The sequence below is a fragment of the Coloeus monedula genome (genome assembly GCF_965178545.1).
Source record: "Coloeus monedula genome assembly, chromosome: Z".
Classification (NCBI taxonomy): Eukaryota; Metazoa; Chordata; class Aves; order Passeriformes; family Corvidae; genus Coloeus; species Coloeus monedula.
In genome coordinates, this window is record NC_138822.1 from 24,863,741 (window position 1) to 24,891,660 (window position 27,920).

General features: G+C 36.2%; 1 protein-coding gene across 1 annotated transcript; it reads right to left on the bottom strand.

The window, feature by feature from the left end:
- Positions 1–166: 166 nt before the first annotated feature.
- Positions 167–27,920, bottom strand: LOC309585407 (solute carrier organic anion transporter family member 4C1-like; the record flags this gene model as incomplete). The annotated part of the gene is made up of 13 exons (XM_082302110.1): positions 167–350; positions 1,831–1,968; positions 3,756–3,820; positions 5,760–5,947; positions 7,895–8,048; positions 11,065–11,260; positions 13,123–13,267; positions 13,554–13,669; positions 14,505–14,626; positions 15,513–15,609; positions 18,247–18,441; positions 22,544–22,807; positions 27,686–27,920. 13 exons carry the CDS (start codon positions 27,918–27,920, stop codon positions 226–228), a joined length of 2,040 nt encoding a protein of 679 aa, XP_082158236.1. The 3' UTR covers positions 167–225.

The following is a 27,920-nucleotide window of genomic DNA, read 5'->3' on the forward strand; positions in this document are numbered from 1 at the left end:
TTTTAAAATTAGACTGCAAATTTCAGTGTAACTTCTTTGGATAGCCACAATGGAATACTAAACAATGTTTAGCAAATTAGAGAACACTACAGATTCAAAATATTTCAAGTTGCTCAAATGTTGAATATAATCTTTTATATTTATGCAACAAGAACTTTGGTACAAGTATTGTAATAATGCTTATTTTTACAGCTTTCTTTCAAAAGTCCCTGATTTGTTCATAATTTATGTGCATATAACAGATATCTTTTCTGAAGTCTTTCGTGGCAGGGCTTTAGTTAATGGTGGAGGCTTGTAGAAACACACTGCCATGACCACAAAGATGATTGTGATGGTTTTGCAAGCAGCACCTGAATGCAAAGAACAGGAGAGTCTTTATTGCACTCACTTTCAGTAGCAGACACAGTGTTCCACTCATTTATAAGGCTTTATATGGTGATTTACATACACCCAGTAAGACTGAAATTCATAGCTTCCATTTAAATGTATTTTACATGAATAGCAAAGGGCAGATAAAAGCAGTCATCCAACTGAATTCAGACCCCTCACCTGCCTGCCAGTTTTTGCTTGCAGCAGCTATTACCTTTGTTCAATTCTGTATTTCTTCACCCCATTCTAGCCTGAAGTGCAAGTCTTATTTCTTGTTTCAGTACTGTCATTCATTACATCAATATCCCATTTTCCAGAAACTAAAACTTCACACATAGAATGCCTGTTAAGATCAGCCATCTTAAAAAGTTACAGAAAGGTGTTTGTGCAACTTGGAAGGCCAAGGAGAAGGGCAAAGCAGTATTTTATTTTATCACAAATATGCCACGAGATCCTTAAACCTGAAATTGTGACTACTGCTTTTTCAGTTTCAGAATTAGTCATCAGTACTTCAGTTTACATACTGTAAATATCAAAATTGCTACCCACTAACATATATACCTCACATTTGAAGGGAACAGATTGTTAAACAAGTCAAGAACTTTTCTGACTAGTGTTCAGAGATATTTTCAAGAACTTAATATAAAGTTAGGGGAAAGAACTGAAATACAAAAAGAGGAAGAAAGCTCCCCAGCCCTTAACTGCCAACACACCAACCCAGAAAATCACAGAATAGTTTGGTTTGGAATAGAAGCTAAAGACTGTCTAGTTCCAACCCTGTGCTGGGGGCAGGGACACCTTCCGCTAGATCAGTTTGCTCAGGGCCCCATACCTTGAACACTTCCAGGCATGGGCCATCCATAACTTGTCTGCGCAACCTGTTTCAGTGCCGGGACACCCTCTGAGTAAATAGTTTCTTCCTAATATCTAACCAAAACCTACCCTCTGAGTTTCAATCCATTACCCCTTGTTCCATCACTATGCTCTCTGACAGAGGCCTCCTCTATCTTTCTTGTACCAAAAGGCCACCATAAGCTCAGCTTGGAGACTTCACTTTCTCAGGCTGAACAATCCCAATTCTGTCAGCCTTTTCTTTATAGCAGAGGTAGTCCATCCCTCTAATCATCTTCACATCCCTAATCATGCTCATTGCCCTGAAAGACAGACTGAAGTGTAAGCCAGTCCCTTAAAAATCTAGTGTGACAATGAAGCATGACCAAAGAGCAAAACTATTTTGTGTTACTATTAAAAGAGTGTTTTAAGTAGCCTTTAAGGTTTACTTACTGTGGTGTTTCTCTCTCCATAATATTTTGCTGATCATTTATTAAAAAAAAAACCAACTTAAAAAACACTGCTGCTAAAAATGAAAAGTGTAAGGTTCTATTTTAAAATAATTCCCATCTATCAGCCAGGCTTAGTATATCTATTATCTAGTATATGTATTTAATATAAAAGACTTACTTATGCCCATCAGCAAATAAGCCATTCTTTCATTGTCATATACCCAGCAAGCTCCTTTAGTTTCACATTCATTAATATCCCACAGAGTACAACTGTTGTCTATAGCAACACCAAACAAAATGGGTCCAGGAATAGTACCTAAAAAACACAGTAACATGTTAGAATGTTTGAGTTACTTGGCACACCTGGTGTTCATGTGTACAGTGAAATGCCATACTGGTGGGAAAGATAAAATGGGAGAACCAAACACTAAACAAAACATTTTAATCAAAGTCATAGGCCTCATATTATACAGTAAGTCTGCACCTAACATTGCTCAAAGTTAATAGGTAGGATGCATAGAGTTAATTCTTTATACAGTTCTCACTTTGTTAAGCAAAAAGTTTATTCCAAGACTTGAGCTTCTTAATTTCCTTGGTCTTCATTGAAGAAAAAATTAATTAAAATCAGGGGTGAAAACAACTAATCAAGGAAGCAGGAATTTAACTGAAAGGAAGAAATTCCCTTTCTTCTGATCATACACACCAATCTGTTCCAAATGAACAGAACTGAAATACCATTATGTTTATGTGTTCAGTTATACATTTCTTCCCATTCCTCAGATGTAGCAAAGCTTCCAGTAAAAATGTCACCAAAAAAAAAGCACAGTGTTTAAAATTATTCTTGCATAGCTTTTATTAACTCCATGTGATTTTTGTGTGTTATAATGCACAAGTGTCTTGGATCCAGGTATAGCCAATTTTAGAATAAACATACCAGGTACATCACTGCATGTCTACCCAACCTATTCAAGGCCTAAACTCTCCTAGAGCTAACCAAGTAGCTATGTCCCTCACTAGGTCTTCAGCCTAAAACCCTTGGGTGATTCCTGAAGTCTGCAACAAAAATATGTTGCTGGTAAGTAATGCTGTTAATTGATGCCTTCTTCAGTCATAGTATAGGCAGTGCAAAAAGTTCTATCTCTCCACAGTGAAGTCAGGAGTTAGAGCTGTATCATAAATATATGAACTCTGAGTAAAGTGAAACAGAGAGACCCTCATATAACATTGAGCACTATCTTCCAGTTAATTTCTACCTGTGAGGATGTTTGCTTTTGTTACACTTTATTGGTAGAATGACTTAGATTAATCACAGTTTGAATACAGCAAAGCAAAACTCACACTGTTAGGTATGTGATCTCAAAGGAGAGGGAATGGCTGCAGTACTAAATATTGGAATAGAAGGCCAATCTTGTGTCTTGTCCCAGTCTTGAATTAAATATGCCATTTAAAAACAGTCTACTATGAAAACAAGAATTTAAATTATGTCTGAGAAAATTTGAATCAGTGGGGACCAGAAAATACCTATGCATAGCTCTGTTTCCTTTGTTAAGGAGATTCATCTGTCTTACTGAAATGCTGGAGATGCTTAGATTTAGAATGTAAGTATTATATTTCCCACATCATACTCAATAATTATTTATGTACAAGTATCTACAATTTCAATAAATGCTAAAACTAGTCAAAGGTATTTTAAAGGAAGAAAGAAGAGGAAAGGCTCCACCTATTCACTTTTCTTTTAACTTCTGGATTTCAGATGTTAACTACATGAAGCTGTTTTCTATTACATCAGTTTTTCTTATCTCAGCTTTCAGAATAGGCCTTCTTCTGGGGAAAGTAACAACAGATGCCTTTAACTGAAAGAATGACAGTTACCTGTATTTGGTTTGTGCTCATAAGACTAAGAAAGGCTACAGAGAGCATGAATACCCTATTAACAAGGAATTTGAATCCAGATGATACCTTACAACAAGTGTATCCTATAACCCAATGACAAACTGCTTCAAGCTCCTCTGAAAGCTTCTTAATACAATATTTAAAAGTCTAGAAAAAAATGTCAAATAAGTAGATTATTCAGAGGCAAATGTTTCAACAAGAAAGTCATACCCAGTAGTCGCAGAAACACTGACTGTACTCCAAGAGCAAATGAGCGCTGTTTATCTGGCACACACCTGTAAACAAGATTTGCAGTTTAACACAGAGTAAACAAGTTCCACTTCTGTGCTGTGTCCCTCAGTGAATATGCTTTATCTCTATATACTCTTTTAACCTGTTAATTGCTGAGGGGTTTAGAAATCCAGTGTGCAGAACAAGTAACCGAACTATTTCAAGTGGTGTTTAGATAAAAGATAGAAAAAACAGCAGTAGCCCATCAAGAAATTTTGGATTTAACTAGTTTAACAAAATAGTATAAATAAAAAGGAAGCTTGCTATCAGCACCCTAATATACTGTTGAACACTTTTTCCATAGAACAACCAAGAAAATTAAAACAGTGCTAAGATGCAATCCTGAGCTATTATACCTAAAGAAGCAACACATGAATTGAGACTAGACTACAGCACAGCACAACATGCTGTATTTCCATAACCTTTGCATATGTTCATCTGACCTCAATAAATGTGCTGGCCTCTGCTATACAAACCAATATATTGATTTAACAAGTAGCAAAATTCACCTCTTTACCTCTTACCTATTTTAAGATACTTTTCCAGGAACAAACATTCCCATGACAGTGTCTTAAAGGTGCTACCATGGAGGTTAAATACAACATAACTTGCTTAATTTAGTTTCAGAACCATTTCCTTTAAGAAATTGTATCATGTCTTTTAATAAACTCGCACTGTTGAAAAAGACCATATTTACGCATTCAGAAGCTATTCCCACATTATGGAGTATGTGTGAGAATTAGCCACATCAAAACATCCCAGAGGAGCACTTATCAGCAGTCAGTGTTGGGACCCTATTACCCATAAAGGCAATTAAGAGAAGGAGAATGAATTTCACATCATGCAGGTGAATATTTCCAGCAATAGAACACTGTCATAAATATTTGATTTTATGTTTGAAATTGCACAGAATAGGCTCACTGAAAAGATATCAGGATATACAGTAAAATTTACTGACATTTAGCTTTTTAAATTAATTTTTGAAAATTTAAACTACTTACAGTCCTTTTTTCCATAAAAACTGTTTCACTATTTCGGCTGAATTATATATGGATTCAAATATCCAAATGCTACTGCTTAGAATTATTGAAATAAAACTGTCAGCTCAATTTTGAAGATAATGCAGAACTTCACATTATTCTGCCCGCACACCAATATGACAAGCTGTTAATTCCAGATTTACACCAAACCTGGACAGGAGGCTACTACAAAGCATTGGTTTAGGATGTTATTGATTTCCTCAGCCCCCTGCCAAAAGGCATCTAGCCACATCCTCACAAAGCAACATGTCTATGCATCATGGTTATCTTTTCACTAGAAGTATTAGAGGTACAGGTCAAACTTCAATATAAAGCAAAACAGCTCTACATTCACAATGAGAAGCACATTTTAAAATTCAAACAAAAAAAAAAATTCAGCAATTTGAAAGACAACGAAACCACTGGTAAACTTGCTATCACATTATATTAATGACCACCATACATACAACATCAGTATCATGAGAAGTAGTCTACAGTTCTTGACAGTTTTCAAACCAGAACTCTAAACTGAGACAGGAACAAAAGGCTGAAAATACAAGATCAGTTGTTATTTTGTCCATTTCCTGATACAATTTGAAATACTGACACTATCAATAGACAGGCTAGTCAAATATTTTCTTCATCAAAGCAAACGGCATGTTATTCCTTTTTGCTTTAACTAAAACAGTCAAGAGCACTCCCATAAAACGGATTTTGCTACATGTAAGAAAGATTTTTTAAAATAGATTCAAAACATTTCTACTAACGAGTGAACAGTGGTATGAAAGTCCTCTGTTTAAAGTACTGCTTGCTTACTACGCAAACTTGTTCAAACAGCGCATTGCAAAGCAAAACAAATAGAAGAATTTCACTGATACTAGTTTTCACAAGAATATTACCTTTCTTTCAGACCAAAAAACATTACCTGAGAATGGCTACAGTTGTTGGAGTATTAGCCATAAATGTAAAAACAACAGCAAAAAAGAAGAAGGTCAGGAATAAAGGTAAAAATTTGCATTGGGTTGGACATTTCCCAGGGACAGCTTCATAGAGAAAGTCTTCTGAACCATTTTCTCTTTTTGACTTCCCAATACAGGAACAGTTGTGGTATGTCTACAAATAATTTATAAGACAAAATTTAGCTCCAAGAATCACACAAAATGAAACTATTTTGGTATATTTTCATTGTGTCTGCATCACACAAGACAAGAATAAACATTGACTTTACCATATGGGGAACAGTCCATTTCCTGATGAGCACATGACACTAACACTAATTTTTAAAACTGGTTCATCGGAACTTGACTGATCCAGCTCACCTGAGCAAAAGATACTTTTGGCTTTTTGACCTAAAAATATAGTAATAGTCTCCATTTTGTATGGAGCAAGCTTTTAGCAACAAGCATAAAAAACCCACAGAAGCTAGAGCCAAACCATATGCAGACATAGAGGTGAGATCTTAAGACTTAAGCAGGAAAGAATAGAAGCAATATAGGACCACTCTTATAAGCAGGTGAAAAAAATGGAATATACTCTTCATCTAAATCCACAGAAGCTTGTTTTCAAAGAAAATAAACAAAACTGTGTCAGTGAAGTGTGAGATTTCCACAGCAAAAAGTAGTTAGTCTCCTACATTTTCTTATGGATAATACCTCCTCTCATTTTCCAATATAAAAAGCAGAAAGGCCTTTTCTGGGTCAGCTTGACTTTTGGATCTCTCTGTATTCCTCCCACATCCCTGCTCAAGAGTTTGTTGTACTAGTAGAGACAAGCACAGAAAGCCCCTCAGTTCTGGGAAGGCTTGAAAATACCCAGGCACTTTCATGGCTTACTATTCCTGCATTAGGGGCTGCTGACATTCAAGTTTTCAAAACTCAGATTGTCACGTATACAATAAACATTGCATTTTGCTTAAAGATATAGATAGGAACTTCAGGTAATGTCAAGACAATTGCTGACTTTTCTGATTCTCAATTCTATGTAAAGTACATTTAGATTTAACTTATTATCAGCATTAGAAAGTCTGGTAGAAGTATTTACAAAATGGCATCACACAAATGAGAAATACTGTGGCTAACCAGTAAACCCTTACAATGAAGGGAGGCTCAGAGATGGGAAAAAGTGATGTGCCCAGAAAGCTCACAAAACAATGCAGGCTGTGAATGACCAGAACTGTTGCAAAGAAAGCTATACAGAAAAGAAACAGCTATGCCACTTCAGTGAATCAACCAGTGGTGTAAATGCTTCTCCCAGAGTTCATTAAGAGAATGGAAACATACTCCTAAGTTAGCCAGACAAGCACAAACATGGCAGGTGAAGGGCAGGGAGGGTGGTAAAACAGGTCAAACTTCAATATAAAGCAAAACAGCTGTACATTCATAATAAGAAGCACATTTTAAAATCCAAACAAAAAAAATTTCAGCAATTTGAAAGACAACGAAACCACTGGTTAACTTGCTATATAGCAAGTTATACCACTTGGTATAACATGTTATATTAATGACCACCATACATACAACATCAATATCATGGGAAGTAGTCTACAGCTCTTGACGGTTTTTAAACCAGAACTCTGAACCAACAGAGTATAAAAAGCCAGATAACTACCAGAAACATTTTATAGAGCAATAGGCTTGACCTGGCTTCAACCCATGTAAGCCTTCCCAACAACTGAGGAGGGCCAGCACTGTGACAGTGAACACGTTAGAGACCAGCAGTGGGAGTCACACTGGTACCATAAGTGAACTGCAATTGCTGGATTTTGCTAAATACAACCTACATTTGTATTGTGTTTTCAGCATATTTTGTATCACTCTGATAAATCAGAAACCCCATGAAACATCAACTGTCATCAAGTAAGTAAACTTAATATTAAACATCATACTTTCACAAGTAGAATGTCTAAAAATACATGGTCAGAGTATATCTCTTAGTAACTGCCACTTAAATTCATAAATACTGCAATTTCCTGTCATACTAAGGGAAGAACATTTTGAAATATAGTGCATTTTACAGGAAACCAGAATAAACCATGTCAGCTATCTTCATTGCATAAAGTACCTTTTTCATGTTGTAAAAAAGATATGAGGCACATCCTGCGAAACAGGGAGAAAAGTACTGGATGTCATCTCTGCCACAAATTGGGTAGTACATGGAGCGCAAACACCTGCAGTTAGCGTTGCATGGTGCTGTTAAGTTATATAGAGTGCCTGTTCTGAAAAGCAGAAGTTAACAGACTTTTAATAAAGCAATTGAAAAACAGAAGATATGTAAATAAGTAATGCAATATTTATAGCATATTTTAAAATATTCTATTCATGTTATTTATGCACTTAGTTGTTTAAAAATAAGCATAGTAGTTACTGCTCTTGAATTTCCATTTATTATGCACCTAGTTATTTTTATGCTATTATTCCTTCCAAAGATTATTCCTCCAATTTCCACTCACAAGAGATGACAAAATTTTGTATCTCAGCCCAACTCTTCCATGCAGACAACAAAATTGTATGAGCACTAAGACGACTGCATATGTTAAATGCAGAGTACAATGACACACCCTGAAGGGCCTTAAAGATTTTCTCTGGCTGTTTAGGGAATAACTAATAACTAAGAGAGTTTACTTTAACTCTTGCTTACTGTATTTACTCTCAATTCAGGCATTTACTTCCAATACAGGTCATCATATGGTTTTATTCTACGTAGTCCCACTATATTATTAGCATGAAAAGTCACCTTGGGTTCTGTGAGAACTGTCCTAACTGGAGAGAATGAAAACATCCATTGATTTTCTAATATTAGTTCATTAATAAGTAAAGAATTTTCACAGATTAAAAGTTCAGTCAGCTAAAACCAGGTTACTGACACTGCCAGTAGGGTTTAAATATTGTACTGTAAAATGAAAGTTCCACATTACATTAATTATCTAAAAGGCATGTTTCTTCATCAGAATTTGAGATAGCAAAAAATACTAATAGGAGAAACAGTTTATCTAGGAATTAACTTACATACATTCAAACTTCAAATGGAATATTAGGGACATTGTAACTACAAATAAACTCCATTTTGTTGTACTACAGCAGAATCCCACTAAACTAATTCGTGTTTTAAGCCTAAGCAAACTAATTTCAATCCTTCTAAGTATGAAGAATGAACCACAGTGCACCATAAGCAAATTCATTAATCACAGATTTGTACATACAGTGCATTGCTAGCCTGTGAGGCATGCAAAGCCTAGAAATATTTCATCAATTTGGTGGTATTTGTCCTGTCTACATGTGCAGACAGTGTCTCTTTCCCCTGACCTCCAAAGAGGGACTGATTATTTAGTTATGGACAGTTAGAGAAAAATAAAACAAAAAAGATACCCCTGGCTTTTCTAAAAAATCTAGCAGATGAGGCCATCAATTGCTCTTTAAAAAACTCTATACAAATTTTTAAACAGGAGTCCCAAAGACATGTGGAAATGAACAAAGTACAGAAGCAGTCACTGCATTTCTGTTCCTTCAAGTTTTCAAGGAAGCACTGGGCAATAGAATTTGGCAAAGCCAATTATTTAAAGGGCCTGTTAGACAAAATAAACCATGTTAGTTCTGCTGATAGCCTGATTTAGTAACAAACAGTGTTACTACAAGATGCTGACACAAACAAGTCCTCCTGTACTCATATAATTCTGAGACTAAACCTGCAAAGTCTTCCATCACCTCTCCAGGCTATTTTTCAATAGGAAGATAATGCTTGCCATGAAGGATTTCTTGAAATTCTCCAAAAAAATCAACATCAAATTCCAACTCAACTCTCAGAGCAGGCTCATAATTTATTCCTTCAGAAGCATCTGTTCAGTAGCATAAGCAGGAGGCAAACACTTGGCTGTTCTTCCATGAGTTTATAAATCTATTAATTTTTTAAAGCTGCTGCTACATATTTTATTTCTTTGTAGAAAACAGTTTAAGAACTGACACTGTGTTGGTGCCACTAACTATTCTGATGCACATGTCCAGTAAAATACAGTCCAACATGTAACACTGAATTAGGTAAAACGGAGTCATTTTTTATAATGGATACTGAGGTTAAAGATATATTGCAGGACTGGTTAACTCCAAATTGCTGTAGATAAGTGGTCTTCAGCAACAGTTATGCTACATAACTGACAAAGTTACACAAAACTGCTAAATACAAATTAGCTGTATTTAGCTTAGGAGGAAAAACAGTTCATGGTAACTTTTGGCAGCTGTTTGTTATCATAGGACCTGGTATAAAAATATGGATAATTTCATATACCATTTTCTATACTGTATCTTCAGCATTTTATTGATGAATACAGATTCTTTTGGTCAGTATGTAACTATAAGCTTTTTACAACCAAAAGCTGAATTCTGATTTTCACATTTCTGAGTTGTCGAAGGCATCTGTCTGCTAGATTTTTTTCAGACTCTGAAGCAAAGCCATATTTTAGACATCAAATTTCAACACTGGCCTTTAAATATACTCTATTTATATAGCAAGTTGTAAAGATGAAATCAGAATGAGCCATAACTTGAGCTTTAAGGTTTTTATTTTCTTTCAGTCACCAGTGTATGGAACTTTGTTGATTCTCTTTGCATACCTTCTGGAAAAGGAAATACAAATGAATATTTGAGTATCATAGCAGTAAATTTCTACTTTCCACCAACTTGCATGTGCATTAGAGGCTACAAAACCAATTTCCTCCCCAACCCATCTTCTGCTACCTGTTTTCATGGTACACATCATGCTATTGTGTCAGTAAAGGGCAACACTCCTCTTCGCCATCTTATTTAGCTTCAAGTGCCTTTTTATGCATTGGAGCAGAACTATCAGATCATAATTTTGTACAAGACAGTGGTACGTAGCCCTGGTCTAAAACCGGGGATTTGGGAAAACAATAAAGAGGTATTGGTAAGTTATTCACCAATTTACACAGCACAAATCATGCCTATGATTTTGTCACATGTCATCTAGCAGTCCCTAGGTACCCGCCTTCTAGAGTTATTTGGCACAGCACCATCTGGCTCTTTGGCAGACCCTCAAACAGTTGGTGTTGCCTCTGGCTCTGTTAATTCACGACAGAGTAACTGACCACTTGAGAGCAGACTTTTGCAATAGCTAGCTGCCTTCCTCCCACTTTTAAGAACTGCTGGTGTGTACTATTTGAAACTATGGGAATTTAATAAATATTAACATATAAACCCAAGAGTGCACTAAAATATATTTACCCATTATATGTTTCAGAGACGCCTGCAAAAGGTTCATTCCCGCATTTAGCAAATAAAAACACTGTGTTTAATATTAGGGCCACTGAACAAGTGCTTATCATGAACTTGATTATGCCTTTGCAATCCATTTTGCACTTGGAAACCAAGACACCACTTATGACTTGGCCTAGCGCTGCTGCTGGAATTAGTACAAGTCCTAGAGGAAAACAAGACAGAAACAGTTACATAAAAATTCAAGACATAATTGGCAAGCAATTGAGTGCAATTTTATGCTAAGAAAAAAATAAAACCAGCTGTAAAATGCAGTCCATGTGATATTGTTTTCAAACCATACTTCCAGAATCTAACTGCATGGGTAATTTATTCTACTGTTACATCACCTTTAGGTTTTCCAGAGGTTTAACTGGACAGTGTCATTAATAGTTGTCCGAAACCCAATTCAAGACAGCCAAACTAGATGACTTAGGAGCACAATGCGGCGGGAATCTCTGAACACCAATAGGCATCTCCATGAAAACAGAAAATACTTTCATTCTTTCAGTGGTTTTTTGATGTGTCCATGTTCTTTCTTATACTTCTGTTATGAGCTTTTTAATAAGAGAACATAACCACTATTATATGAGACAGCACAAGATGCAGTAAGACATCTACTGAAGGATGTAAAGAAGTCTAGATCAGTGGGTCAGTTTTGCTGTCGTAGTCCATATACTCCACAATGATTTATCCTCTTTGCACTTCAGATAAATAACTGAGCAGTTTTATATGGCTAATCTATAATACAACATAGATCTCAGTATAACGTCACTGAGCTGAGACAGCTAACATAGAGACAGTTCAGGTATGGTGACAAAACTGCCGAAGCCACAGACACCCATAGTCAATGACAGTTTAAATAGTTTCCATGGTCATTGGTAATGCTTAGATTAGCTAGCTCAGTTCAGGTACAGCTAGTTTTCAGCATGACTGTAGTAATTTCTTTACGGATGTACATTTAATAAGCACTGTCGGTATTTTCAATGCAAAGACATTCAGACAAGGTCTATGGACAAAAAAAGGCAACACTCAGTTTTCCACTTCACTCCTGGTTATAGGTTAACAACTGAGCATGTATTCCAATGTATTTTCATGTAAAACTTGCAGATGCTTTGTTTTGATGCAACAATACTATCTGGTATTGCCCAGAAGAATAAGTAACTTAGAAAGTCTTTCCCAAACACATTTTTGTTGGAGAAAGAGCAGCTCAACTACCGTAGTTATATTGCAGCACTCTACAGCTTAGCAAGACGCATTCTAGAAATATTAAGTCTGCATATTGCAAGCATTTGTTAGCATTATGGAAATTTCTGCCTTGATCTGGTTGCTATTCTTCAGAATTAATTGTGTCGAAGTTAATCATGTGACCCTACTGAGCACAGCTCTTCCATCAGGTTTTTTTCTGTTTCTCCAACACTCAGTTTTTCATAGCTTTCTCCTGGTCTACCTATTACTTCCACATATCAGATAATAAATAGGTGACAGTCAGCCAATTATAGAACCAGTTACATAATAGCTTTATTACATATTCGGATTAGTCATTTTATTGCAAACTCATTGTAACTGTCAGTGTGGAACTAAAGAAGAGAAAGGCAAAGTCAACTTCTTATTTGTAATAAGCACTGTTTTTTTCTAGCTGCCCTTCATCTTGATTGTTTTAGGAACTAAGATACTAATGTTCCTTCAGACAATTTTAAACAAAGAAAATTAAACTTCTTTCACCAAGAATAAGAAAGGAATAAACTACAGTGTCATCAACACACAAAATCCTCATTCTACTTTGAAAATGAGCATCAAGTCTTCAGAACCTACAAACAACAAGTAGAGCTACACCCTTAATGAATTAAGTACTAGAGTACCCAGCAGGCAAGAATAACAAAAATACTGTTCTGATTACTGTACGCCATCTAAGTACATTCACAAACATCTCACACAAAAAAGGTACCCATATAATCTTCCACTTGTAATGCCAATGAAGTATTCAACACAATATGTTTAAGATTTTAAAATAAAAAGCCATATTACCTCCAAGAGTTGCTGAAAAACTTGATGACTTTCCAAACTGATTTTCTATAAACTTTGGTAGAAATGTGGCAAATCCAGTAGCAACTAAAGCTTCTGAGGAACTGGCTATTATTAGACTCATAAGCACTGGATTCCTCAGCAGTATCTATGGGGAGAAATTATCATAACGGTCTGGAAATCATTTGATTTTGGTACCAACTAAAGTAGAAGTCACTATATTGTAAAAGCAGATACTCTGAAGTGGAACTTCAGTAATACGCTTTTCTAACAATCTCAAGTATCAACTAAATGAATGTGCATTAAATTATCAGTAACATTGAAGTCTTCCATACCACAACATGATAAGTTGTTTCTAAAGATATCTAACATCTGATAAAGAATTTCATTTCTCAGAATATATTCAGTTTTAGCGAATTTGAGATTTTTCTTACCAGGAGAGCCATAGGAAAGTCTTTAAAACTTTGTCCAATATTGTTGGTCTGAACCAGTACCTGACTTCCATCATCATGAGTTTCAGAGATTTTTTCAGCCTGTATTTTTGCAGTTCCTATAAATGGTCATATTTATCAACAATGAAAACATTCAATATCTGCACTCTTAGACAATTTCAAAAAACTACAAAAATTTGTGCTTCCTTTACTTGGCAAAGCTATTTCAGATATTATAGGTCTTCTTGCCTGTTTTATTGGTACAGATTTGTAAAGAGATCAATAATGTATTGTTAAAAGAAGACTTTTGTTGAAAGTATCACCCTTCCATTGGAAGGTCTTGGCTGCAATAAGATATTATCAGGGACATCCTAAAAACTTCAGAGTATGCTGAAGCCCTTTGGTTTTTTTTTTTTTTAAATCACCCTCACATTCTCCCATTTCCTACTCCATTTTTACTTTTCCTCCATCATTTCTCCTTCAATATTAGTATAGTAAGTCCCCTTGGATGCTCATGGAATTTCCACATGATTCTTGGTGGGTAACAGAGAAACTTTAGATCTTTAGTCTTGGGTGCATAGCTATAAGCACCTCTCAAAGTCTGACCACCAGTTTCCATAATTAGGTATACGTTTCCAGTCCTACTGTACATCATTACATAGAATCATAGAATGGTTTGGGTTGAAAGGGGACCTTGAAGATCATCTATTCCCAATCCCCTGGCCATGGGCAAGCCCACCATACACGAGATCCTCCCTCTAGCTAATCTGCCTTGTTTTAAAGGCTTCATATTGGAGGGGGAAACAAAAAAAAAAAGTACTTGTCCTCAGATTTTAGTCAAAGACAGTCAACTGAAAAACAAAATCAAAGAGGAAACATTCAGTCCAGTAGTTTATAACCTGCAAATACGAACAATCTCTCTTCCAAAGTAGCCAAGTATTACTAAACCTTTACCTGGTAGGTGCCTCGGAAAGCATGAAAAAGGTATTATAAGAAGCCAAATTGCAAAAAAGCATACAAGAAATCCTATCCACCATGCTCCAAGCCAACGTGGGTCATCTTGATCCACTTTTGTACTGGAAAAGTAATTCAGAAGAAGCAGGTTTACCTTTCTGAATTTCAGATTTCAGTGAGCTGGAATATTTCCTTTTAATACTTATTTAACAGAAAGCTTTTCAATATTGTAATTTTCTTAGTTTTACACGTATTACATATATTGTTTGCTTGTTTCAACCAACTACACTGAGCAATTTTAAAAATAATTCCACCAAATGTAGCCTTCAACTCATTAGTCAATGTCTTTCCAATTTAAAGACCATTCTTTGGCCCTGATTTCAAGATCCTTAGGCATTATTAAGATACTGGAAAATCTGGATTTAGAAAGATTCCTCATAATCAATGAGTTATATCAAAACCAATTCAGAAGTTTAGAGTGCCATTGCATTGACCAGAAGGCTCTAAAACAGAGGAACTAAAAGTTTAAATGAAGTTGTTGGTTTACACTACTAAAATTTAAAACATTTTTTTAAATAGTGGACTATTACTCAATAGATTGATTTTCTAGCAAGCTCTTCCCTAGGAGTTAAGGAGCAATATCCTAACCCTCATCTTACAACTCAGGGAAACAGTTCATGAGGAATCAGTAGCTGCATCTTAACCCCAAATAAACAACTAAGCAAAAGTATTTTTTGCTGCTGAGGTTTAAAATAGCAAATATTTAAATGCTAGAACAAACTATTTGCACTACAAAGAAACTTTCACACACAATGGAGTCACTACTCACTCTGGGAAGTAACTCATTTGCTTGAAGACTTTATAAGTGTAACTTGTTTCCAAGTTAATGAAGCTCTTGAAAATGCAATATTTTCTGAAAAACTTTCTCCTCACAGGGAAAAAAGCTAAAGATTTTAACAAAAATTATTAGGAAAAAAAGAGGAAGTAATAAACTAAGTTGTATCTTGCCTTTTTGGGATCTGGATATCAATATAAACCTTAAGCAGCTGCCCTCCGAAGACATAGCCAACAGCAGGACCCAGCAGAGACATGGCATAGCCAATTCCTGGAAGAGAAAATACATCAAGTTCACCATAACTTCTTTAAATTTTTTTAAAGCTTTCTTTTAATAAAATTCTTAAATCAATTTCAGACCAAAAGTTGTGTAAGTCAACCTTCTCTTTCACTGGTGTATAGAAGACAAAATCTATAATTATGCCTCAACAAAGAAATTTGCAGCTCTCAGAAGTTTCAAATCAGAGGTTCAGGAAAATTAATTTAACTGACTGTACCTTTAAGCATTATTAGATTGCTTTTTTTCCCATTTTGTGCCTACATTTAAAAGCTAACTGGTGAAAAAAAATTAGTGAAATTATGAACATTGGTTATTAACAGTATTGACCACAATCTTTGAGAACTTGCTTGTTTATACTTTTGAATCTTAAGTTGGTTTCTAGATCTTCTAAGACCAGAAGACAGAGTTGCATTAAAGTGTCTGACTGGAGTAATACCTGCCTTAAAATACAAAACCAGGGCTTTTGACAGCTCCTGACAGTTTTAAAGAAAAAAACCTGACCAAACAACAAAAAAACACCTCCCCCCCCAAAAAAGAAGAAATTACACACCATCAAAAAAATCACCAACCTGCAAAGTTGCTGGTGGAACCATACCCTACAAAAGAGTACATGACTTTTTTGATGTCACAATAGCATCCCTGGCCTACCAGACAGATTTCTGTTGCATTTTAGCACTCCCTGATAGCAGGAACACTGTCTCTGCAGATTAAAGCTTGCAATTAATAGCAACTAGATCCATCTTTAATTAGTAAACATGCATTCCTTCTGTTTCCCCAGATGAAACAATCTGGATTTCTCATTTGTTTCTGAAGTGCATGGATCACAAGTACTTAATTTCCCTCTAGTTAGTAAGAGAAAATGATGGGGGAGTCAGGAGGGTGAGAGGAGTGCAAGAGGGGGGAAGCAATGCAAAATGTGACACTCAAGTAAGTCAAAATAAATTTTGAGTAGCTATATCCCAGGTTTTCCCACCAAATAGTTTTTCCACTATTTGGGAATAGTGACATTGTCATAGGAACTTTCTGAGTTAAGTTCATATTCATCCTACAGAACTTCAAACTGAGCTTAGAAAGTGCCTACTTCCTCCCACACACTCAATTTAAATACCATTTGGAATTGTTTAACTTCAGCGGCTTTAGTTGTAGATGTCCCAGTCCTTGTGAAAATGCATGCAGTTTAGAAGAGAAAGAAAACAACAACTTATGAGTTGCAGGCTTATAGTAAAAGATGCTAGCAGCTATTTACAGACAATTTTATTGGTGGGTTCTGGATTTATTTTGGTTTTGTTTTGTGGGTTGCTTTTTTGGGGTTTTGGTTTTTTACTGCCTTGCATAAGTCTTCTATTAGGTAAAGAAACACAATATAATTTAACACTTAATACATTGCATGAAGCAAGAAAAAGAATCAAGGTGTAGTTACCAACCCACTCACTCGCATTCCAGTTTTGTTACATTAAGCAGAATACACTGCTCTTCTGAACTCAACTCAGTTGCCTGAAGATTGTGCACTTTTTAAGTATGAACACTGACACCATTCTCCTGAGTCTTCAGGTCACTCCTTGTTCCCCCAATCATGCAGACAGCCCTAATTTTGCTCTGTTTATTTCACTGGTTTCAGGGGAGGAGGCAGAGGAGGAAGAAAAAGTGTAATATTATCTCTCTCAAGATAAAGAAACAGCAAAAATAAAACTTATCTTTGTCATCTAAGATTTATCATCTGCAACTATTCTATTTCTTGGCATCTAATGAAGTAGCTTGCCTGGAAAAACTGTGCAAAAATTGCATGCAAACAGATAACTATTTCAGTTTTGTCCCTTAAAATATTGATTTAGTCTGGAAAACAGTCCTGGAATCTGAGATGCTTTGAATTCCTCCTATAAGTTACAAGTATAGATAATATGCTTTTAATCAGCTTACATACAAGATGGGGGAAATTATTATCTTCATACCCATAGAAAACACTTAGACTGCAAGGAACTTTGCAATAAAATTGCACATAACCTAGAGAATGGTGACTGAAAAAGATTAAAAACTATTGCTAAGTATTAGTATTCCTTAGCTTTTAAACAGTCCCAGGAAAGCAACCTCTGTACTTCCAGTACAGCCAAGTGCCAAATTTGTATGTGGCTAGAGACCTGGACTGATCCCATGACGCACAGCAGTGTTTATGGACTGAGTGGACAGCCTACTATTAGAAGGTATGTAAAAAATATTAAAGGATACAACAATATGCTCTAGCTTCTGACCTGATTGATTTTGACCTGACTGATTCTGACCTGACAGATTTTTCAACATCTGTGACTAAAAAGTTAAGTTTTTGCTACAACTTACTCTGTTATTAACAGATGGGCTACATTAACCATTTAACAATTTTTAGTTACTGACATGAAAAATTGACAGAAGGGGTGCTCAAAGTAGCTTTACCATGCTCTACAAAATAAAAATTGAAAAGACTTGGTACTTAGAGCAGACTAATAACTAAATTGCACAGTAATGGATGTAGAAATACTTAATGTACATAAGTAATAATTACAAGACTGTATAATTAGAGGAATTCATAAAAACATTTGGAAGACATTGCAGTCTATGATCTATCCAGACAATGTATATGGACAGTTTTTAAGTTACCTATATAAAGAGAAGACTTGTGTTTTGGGACACTATCATCAATAAAAGCTGTCCCCAAAGTATATAGAGGAGTTCCTCCAACTCCCAGCAGCAGCTGTCCGAGGATAAAGACATACAGATACTTGTGAAGTGAAGAGTTTGTGCTGGCACTGCAAGTGGCATTAGCAAAGATGGTTTCTGCAGTTTGACACGTGTCTGAAAAACAGAGACAGCAAGATTTTACAATTCTGTAACCTAACTCATCACAGTCCAACTTAAAGAAAAATCTATACCAAAAGCTAAACTACAAAAGAATGCTGTTATGTCAAGCTCCCATTTTAATATTCATACCAATTAATATATCTAACATGGCAGTGCCAAGCCTTCCACAATATCATATCCCCCAAAAGAAACACTTTTTCTTGGGCTTGGTTTCTGTTTCCTCTACAGGAAGGCAACATGAACAGCCCTATTAAAATGCTTTGGCTTGTTGAAAGTATTATTGACAAGACGTATGAAAAAAACTGAACAACCTACCACCTGTCAAATGGTCATTCCACAGGTTATGAATACTCCTATGTAACAGACTTCATTTTATTCTTGTACCTTATAACAATTCTGAGGAGCATTAACAACTTCCACTCTTAACTGACAGAGCAGCCTGAACAACCTGAGGAAATCTGGGCCTGATGGAAAGTGCAGAAAATGCAAAGATAATCCTCCCTTTATGTTCACTCTTTTGGGAAGTGTTTGCCTATGAAAAAGGGAAAAACCTTAAAAACCTATGCCACTATCTCTCATAGAACACACACTGCCATGCCTCCAAAAAGAGAAGTTAATGTAAATCCTCTGTATTTGTGCACACACACAAAGAGGAAAGTAGTGGTACAGCAGTGTAAGGTTGTGTCTGCTGCTGTAATATTTGGCACTACGAGGAAGCAAAGAGGAAGTGAAGACAGGGAGTATGTTTTGTCTTCTCCTTTCTCTTGCTATCATTGCACTTTTGGTAACAGAATACCAAGTGACAAGATTTAGGAGCATGGTTCTTTCCATGTTTCTCCACATAAGGGCATAAAACCCAAAGAAAGAGGATAAACCCTTCAGTTTGGTAGCAATGAGCCCCACTGAACAAATACATGAAAATGTCCTCCAGATCAGGTAACTAGACCAATTAATTCACATTATTTCACCAGAAAATTATTACAGCCTTTATTTTCCTTAAGTTCTTTTACATCTGAGAACACTTTTTACTTAAGCAAAGAAAGGGCAAGATCAATCCACACTTTGGGCTTACAAAACAAAGCATAAGGAAGTGCTGGCCACACACTAGGTATTTAAGAAAATTTACCTTAATCATTACTTCCTGTAGCACACAAAAAGTGATACAGCGCCATTGCACAGAAACAGGCCAACACAAGGGATAAGAAAACCTCACTTCAAAAGGAAGAGTCTTTAAAGTTTTCCTTCCTTTCCACTTAGGAAGTCTCCTGGGTAATCTGTCCCAATGTTTGACTGTCTTCACAATGAAGTTATCTTCCTTGTGTCAAGTGAGAAACTATGATTCGCATTTGGTGTCACAGACATATTGAAACATATTTAGTTTTTAAAATAAAATCCGAGACTGAAGTTTAAAGGTACATTGCTTATTATATCTGCAGTTTTTACAGTCCTCTGTGCCGTCTCTGATTTATGAAATTAAGTTGATTCTGTTAGGACACACCAGCAGGGGGAGCCCCCGACTGCACATACCGGAGCCAGCTGCGGCACCGGCGGCTCAAGGCAACTTGGACAAGTTACGAGAACAAACAGCTGGTCACACTTGGGTTACAAACTTGAGTCTAAAACCTTTCTGGAGAATAGAAAACACATTTTACGGTGGCTTAAAAAAAAAGATTAATAATAGGCAGACCACTGATTAGCAAATCTTTCAATATGACATGGATTAAACTATTTCCAGGAAGAGGTATTATGATAAATAAGTGATCAAATATATTTGTAGAGTAGGATACATATATCCTCAGAATAAAAGTAAATTGTTACCTCAAGATAAAGCAGTAAGTTCCAGGAAGTCTGTAAGACTTATGCTGGAGGCTAGATGTATTTTGTATTTCAGACTAGACTTATTAATTAATATGGCAGCCATATTAAATTTTGCATTGAACTGTACTTTAAAGTTATCCTACATGTAAAACTCACTGTACTGACATATAACAGACAAACATTAGTTAACAAGTAACCAACTAGTGAAGAGCTGTTCAGAAATAAATTAAGTGGTAGATTTTAATACAAAGCCTCAAATACAAGCTTAAAGAAAAAATATTAAGATCTCTGTAAGTGACTCACACAAATAATGAAAAAGGAAGCCTTTGGGGTTGTGGTGCTAGTAAATTCTGCAACTAATTGTATAGTTAAAATGTTTCATCAACCTCAGAACTAGCTAAACCAGACATCCCATCATCCTGTACCGTGGTTTACTTGACAGTTAAGGGATACTGTTGCACTGCACCTGAAGATTTATGTTTACTGCCATGGTGTAGACATTTCGGGCACTCTTAGTCATTTATCTTTGATAGTGTTTTGTTTAAATCAGCTTAAGATCTTAAATGTACTCACAAAGGCACAGCAAAGGCACCTGCATTACAACAGTCAAAACAGCAGGCATGCTGTCAGCTGACAGTACTACGGCGAAGAAAACATACTGCAATTCAAAAATTCCCCACTACTTTTAGACTTCACAAGTCCATGTAGAAAACGTCCCTAATAAAGGTAACGGTATCTACAGCCATCTTCAGTGACGGATGTTGGATGAAACAGTAACATATTCTTTGGGATTTCAACTAAAATTGTTTGAAAGGGGAAAGATCAGTTGCAATAGCTGGTAATCTGCTCCCATACTGTCAGTATCTTGTCCCAAATGGGGAAAAAAAAAAAAAAAACAACAAACCCAAACCACAACAAAAATCCCCAAAAACCAAACCAAACAAGCCCAACCAACGCAAAACAACAACAGAAAACAAATACAAATCACCCAAAAACAAACAACAACAACAAAAAACAACAAAAAACCCCACCCCAAAACAAAACACAAAACCAGAAAAAAACCCACAAAAAACCAACTAAAATCAGGTTTAAAATTTTATGTATTAAATTCAGCTTCCCTTTCATCCTATAGTGAAGTAAGAAGGTCAATACTGAAACCAAAATTTTAGAGAAATGGAATTGTAGCAGAGCCAGGAGCAAGTAACCTGTTGCTTCTCTACCAAGAGGTAACAAGTAAATATCTGCTCATAGCCCCCAAAACTGTAAAGATGTTTTCCTTTGACCTTGTTCAGTTAAAAGTTCAGTTAATTTCCATTTCAGATCCTCATTTATTAGACAGGGAAAAACAGCTTTCCAAACTTTTTAAACTAACATCTAGACAGCTCATAAAAGTTGACAAATTAATTACCACTAGAGAAATTAATTTGAGAATCAACAACCTTTCATCAGGTTGCTTAGCTACTGATTATTTTTAGTGAGCACTCTAATATGCTTAGTCATTGAAGGCATAATTTTGATTGAAGACTGCAAAAACAGGACAATCCTAAAAGATCCAGTCATCCTGCTTCAAAAATATCTGAACATTTCTGTATTAGTTATAGGTGTGCCACTAAATGGAAATACAGTTGGCATTAATCATATTGTGCTAAGTCTTGTTTAATGAAAAAAGTTTCAGAACTGACAGATAGCTACACCCATGATTTAAGTACTGCTTTCTTCAGTACAGTTCAGTACTGCTTGTCTCCTCTTTATTTCAAATAAATCCGCAAGTTAAAATCAACATCTTTCTTAAAAGAACTTAGAGAAACTTGTAAATGAATTAATCAAGATGCCTTTAATAGTTCAAAACCACAAAGAAATGCAAGAAGTAGTCACCTTTCAGCAAGATGCTAAGTCTAACATTTAACATCTCTCCTATATTGCTGACCTAACTTGATTCCTAGTCACAAAGAGATGCCAGATAATTGTTTCTTTAAAGTGAATTTTAATTGCATTCATCAAGGCAAGGAAAAAAAAGCATTTTATTTAAATGTTGTTTATGACCAAGAACTGATATTGACACTCAAATTTCTTCTGGAAAAATAAAGTTTACTGTGCAGAAAGGCAGCTCTAGGACTTACAGATTTCACAGAATCATCTTATTTTTAGTTACAGATAACACCCTATTTTAGGACTTTGACAGAGATTAACTATGTTGCACCAAATTAAGAGTTGCACCAAGTTGATACAGAGATTTCAATTTTTTAGAGCAATTTCCAAAAGGTAACAATAAGCTTACCTTCAAGTTTACCTCCATATTGGTATTTTCCACTACTAAAGTGTGGTAAGGAAAATACAAGTGAGCCCAGTCCTAGCATAAATGCGGAGAAAGCAAGCCATCGTGGTTTGTGCCCTCTTTCTCCAAAGTAAGATACAAACAGTGACAATACACAAAAAGCAATGTCATAGCTTGCAGAGATTAAGCCAGTGAGGGAACTGTTCAACTCATAACGCTTCTCAATTGTTGAAATACTAATGTTAATCAGGCCATTTACCACAATACCTACAAAAATAAAAAAAGGAGATAATTAGTCAAAGATACTTTAATTCAATAGAGTTGCAGAGATAAATTTACCCTTGTGTGATGGAAAGGTTAAAATTAATATATATTTATACAAGATTCCTTTAAATGGTATTTATTAGCTGTAAAATACAGGTATATAGTAGATCAATAAGTGCCAGCTTAGCCAGCCAAATTGCACAGGACCTGTGGATTTGTCAGAAGCACAGATTTCAAAAAGAATGCATTACAATGTCATAAGATACTTTTAAAATAGTCAAGGTTACAACTTGTATTAGAATACAAGATATGACTGGAGCAAGTTCAGGACATAGTTTTCAAATTATTGCAAACAACCAACTCCCCACCACCACAAAGGGAAGATAAAAGAAGGCTTCTGAATGAACATGTATCCTATATAATACAAAAAGTGTAAGGCTATTTAAAAATTCTTTGCAGCTGTTTCAGAGCAGCTGAGGGGATTTACTTCAACTGAGCAAAAAAGGTTTACCCCCCTGAATCTTTAACTTCCCTGAAGCAAAAGTATCAAACAACCTGGAAAAAAGGCATTGCACAAGCTGCCCTACTGAAGCACAGATGAACTGCAAAAAAAATTATACCAAAGTAGAAGTAAGCTACAATTGCCACTGCATGCTTAAACACTCTCTCCATTTTTACAAAAGCATTTTTTGTAGACTAACTTGAATCTTCCATCCTGCTTCAAATTCTGTTTCTATGAGAAAGACCAGGTAGTTAAACTTTCAGGAGTTTGGTTTTACCAGTCCCAAAATAGGATTCAGTTACACAATAGATAGCTGTAATTATAACACTGTCAGATAACTTAATCTATCATAGCCTAATTAAATTGTGCCCATAATAAAATACATACCTGAAAAAAAAGTTGCAAAGTCTTAGAGTCAGAGATGCAAATACGTCTGAGTTCTGTAACCTTACAGATGACTGATGAGCCTCTACCCCTACTCTAAAACTGGAACATGACTCTCTACTGTCATTCTAAAATGAGTACACAAGACTAGTGACAGAAATGTGTTCAAGTTAGTTTTCAACAAGCTTTGCACCATCCATAAGTACAACTACTGGAGCCAAACTTCAACATCTCCTTAGAGCACTCAAATGTAATAAAAAAAATACTCCAAATATAAATGTTTTTCTAATGGCCAAACTTCAGCTTTCTATATGGAAAGAACTCTTGGCACAATCTTAGTTCCAATACCCTACTACGGCCTCTTTATTAAGGCTGACAATTTCACCTATCAGTTTAGTCATCACACTTAAATTCACATGGGCTTGACACAAGTATTCAGGTGTCCTTCCACTGCCATTAGTTACACATTCAGCAACTTTATTTTCCTCTTTAGAAGCATTAACCAAAGAACAATACTAGCATGAAGGAATGAACAAACAAGTTTTTCCCATCTGCCAGAACTTCAAACATTCATTAAGGCTTTAAAACACTCGTGTGAAGGTATGCTACACAGCAAGTGGATTACAGAGCCTAGAAGGCATTGTATTTTATGTAGTTTAAGTCACTACCTTTAATTTACATCCTAAAAGCCATAAAACCTTCCAGGTAATTATACTGCATAATTAGATTTCATCTGTAGAAATGCAGATGTGATGAATGGCAGCATAACTTCTCCAATTACATAATCTAGTGATTAATCACTAAAGTCTCTTCAAGAAAAAGATACCAACTGATAATGACTTAATCTGAAAAATTCTGTAAGGACATCCCAACACTTGAAATTGTAGTATAGAAATTAATTTTTAACTATTCTCAACCAAAACTTTGTTGTCCTGCCACATCTGTTAGAGATTTAGGTACAGTGTGTACTGACCCATAAAATCCAGATTAATTATAAACCAACTTTATTTGCTATCACAAAACAAAAGAGTATTTTTTCTCTTCATCCATTCAACAAAATTATGTAGTTTGCAGTTGTTGTAAGAATGGTGGCTTTAACAACAGGCACACAAAAATAGCAATTAAAAAGGCCTTGGTAGAAGTACCAGGTCTAATTGGCCTATAAAATATTAGCATTATTCAAAGACTTCAGGTAGATTAGACTGGACCAGTCTCAAACTGTGGTTCTGTTGCTTCATGTACTAAAAATTATTAATGACATGAGAAATAAACAGTCCTTCTTGTACTCAAAATAATGAGATAACCTCTACCTTGTTTTCTACTACTATGAACTGCAGCATATCCAGTTACTGTATTACTACATGCAATCATACATTTAGGCAACTCTAAGTGCCATACAGAAAGCAAGTATTAGTCATGTAAAAACATTCTAGGCAAAGAAGTGTTTTCTATTCTGGAAATACAGGTTTCACATGTACTTCAACCAGAAAGAGCCAGAAATTAGAGTTAAGTTCTACCTGAAATCCTCTGAGAAGTTGCAATACAGCATATCAGGTGCTAATGATAACAACCTATTCTCTAGAGCAGCTAGAAAATATTCTGACAAACACGTGCCTTAAGTTAGACTCACAATATACCAGGTCACTGCAGACAATCACCCACTATGTTCACTCATGTAAAAAGTCTAGTAGAACAACTTACATTCATCAAAAGTGTGTTACAGATTACTTCATTAATCTTCAATGCATTAAGAAATAATCTTTTCTAGAGGTGCATTAGAAAGTTTAATAGATATATCTTATCTTCCACAGTGATGCTTTCTGTAATTTGGAGGGTAAGTCAAATGATCAGACCCAAACTAGAGTACAGTATTAGGACACATAACTTCAAAATCCTAGTTGTATTTTGTTTGCTTTTATCTAAACTCTGAAGCTGCAAGACCTGAATATTTTCACAAAGTTTCACACATAACCCTGAATTTCTTACTGATGACCCTTGTTTTTCCCACATCTCCAAAAGAATTGCAGGTTGAGTCTTCAGCACCCAGTTTCCTTTATATTCTAACCAAAGGAAAGGTTCTTGTCAGAAAATCCAGGTAACACATCAAGAATGTCACAGGATCTGTAACAGCCATTCCTAAACCAGCTTCCAAACCAAACATCATAAGTTTCCTTTAGTTAGCCTTCCTTTAAGGCCCTAAACCTGAACTAGATAAGTTAGGTGCCTGGCATACATATACAGTTAGATAAGAGAAGCAAGACCGGGATGAGGGGCACAAGCAACACCCAAAACCTCCAAAGGGGACAGATTCTTATGATACACAAGTTATTTTTATGATCGGGAACCTAACCAGACTACAAACAAGATTTTAAAGTATGCTGAGTTTGTTAGTCAGCTCAACAATCAGATCAGAAGGACTGATTTTAAGAAATTTAGACATCTTAGAAATAGTCAAGACACTTTGTTTAGTTTAACAATTTTTTTTGTGTCATATTCAGGGTATTTCTAATTGCCTATCCATATTCTTATGCCACTCAAAAATATTTATATGTGTATTCTAAAAGTCTTCTACTACTCAGCTACTATTGAAACCTATGATGTAAGAAGTTCTTTCACACCCTTCTCCCCCCCCCCCCCCCCTTTTTATTTATAGGGAAAATAAATATGACAGGACAACTGCAACAGTAATCATCTTCTGCTCCTACCAGCTATAGTACGGCCTTTCAAATCCAAGCAAGAAACAACAGGCTTATCCCAAAACTTTCTAAATACTTCTCTTCTAACACTAAACCTATATGCTAAGACAGTATCAGAATCTGAAGGGACTAAAATCAGAAAAAGTTCACAGAAACACATACCAAGACACTAGTTCATGCAAGGACTTTCCAAGCATCACAAGTAGCATTAAAGTCCTTCTAGGTTTTAAGCAGAGCCTCTAATTCTCTTCTCATACCATTCCAGTTGCCTCAGTGTGGTTCCAGGTGGAACAGAGACATCCAAACCCTATGTTTCTTTGGTGTAGGCTGCCTTCTCCTCTAACTCCAAATATGTAACATTTCCCTTTACCCCTCTATAGAAATCTCTTTATGACTAACAACAATGAGCTTTAAAGCAAATTTTTCAGGAAACACCCTTTCCTTTTCTAGCTAGTCAAATAAAGTTGAAAGGTTATGAACATGAACTCAATCATCCTTTTGGCAGACAAATATCTAAGTTTTACAAACGTCAATTTTGTATATTTTCTACACTAATTCTTCTCCTCCCCTCAGTTAATTTCTACTTTTTAAGCCTAAGGCTTGCTGAGGTCCTAACCAATCATTACAGAAAACCAAAAATATGGACAAGAATCTCTGAATCTGAACAACAGGATTTAGGGCAAACTAAACTTCAGGTTACTCCCAAGGGTGAACTTAAACCATCGGTTAACTTTTAGGAAGATGGGTGCACTGGGATTCACAGAACAAAATCACATGTTTTTGCTGTTTTCAAATTTCCCAAAGTCCCACCCAACCAGGCCAGGATAGTGTTTTAATTAGTAAGCAGGTAGTAAAGTGGAGAGGTACTACAATTTTGTATTTATATTGGTGTTTTAATCCCTGGCTTGTAAGTCTCTGGCTGTGGTGCACATAAAGCACTATTTCCGTGTGACCAGTGGGGATGCAGCATTGACAAGAGCATGAAGCAAAGAGCTGGTAGGACCGTAGACTCAGCAGTGGTCAATAAAGAACGTGGGAAAAGAAGAAAGGAGAAACAGTGAACTACAAAGAGTAATACCGTGCAACTTCCCCATCGAGGGCACAAGTGTACTTTCTTCCCCTTAGTCAAGCCATTACCGTCAGTGTTCAGAAACAGCACTAGAGGAACTCTGTCTCTCCTTACCCACCACAAAAAACATCACCACTCCTTCCCTGCCTTCCCCAGCCCAGGCTCCCGGCGGTTCCCCCCAGCCCCGGGACGGGGAGCAGCATGTGCCCTGAGCAGCAGGAACAGATTACCTTGGAAGATGGCCAGCAGGCTGTAGGCAGCCAAGTACCCCTCGGAATTGTTGCAGAGCTGCAGAACTCTGGGGGTGCAGGGGCCCCACCCGCAGGGCCCCTCCTCGGGGCCAGGGCAGGGCCCGGCGCGGGCCGCGGCGCCGGCACCTGCGCTGGCGGGGCCCGCGTCGTATCGCCGGCCGAGGTCGGAGCTGGGCGTCTCGAACGCCGGGTTCTCGATGCCGCCGCCCTTCAT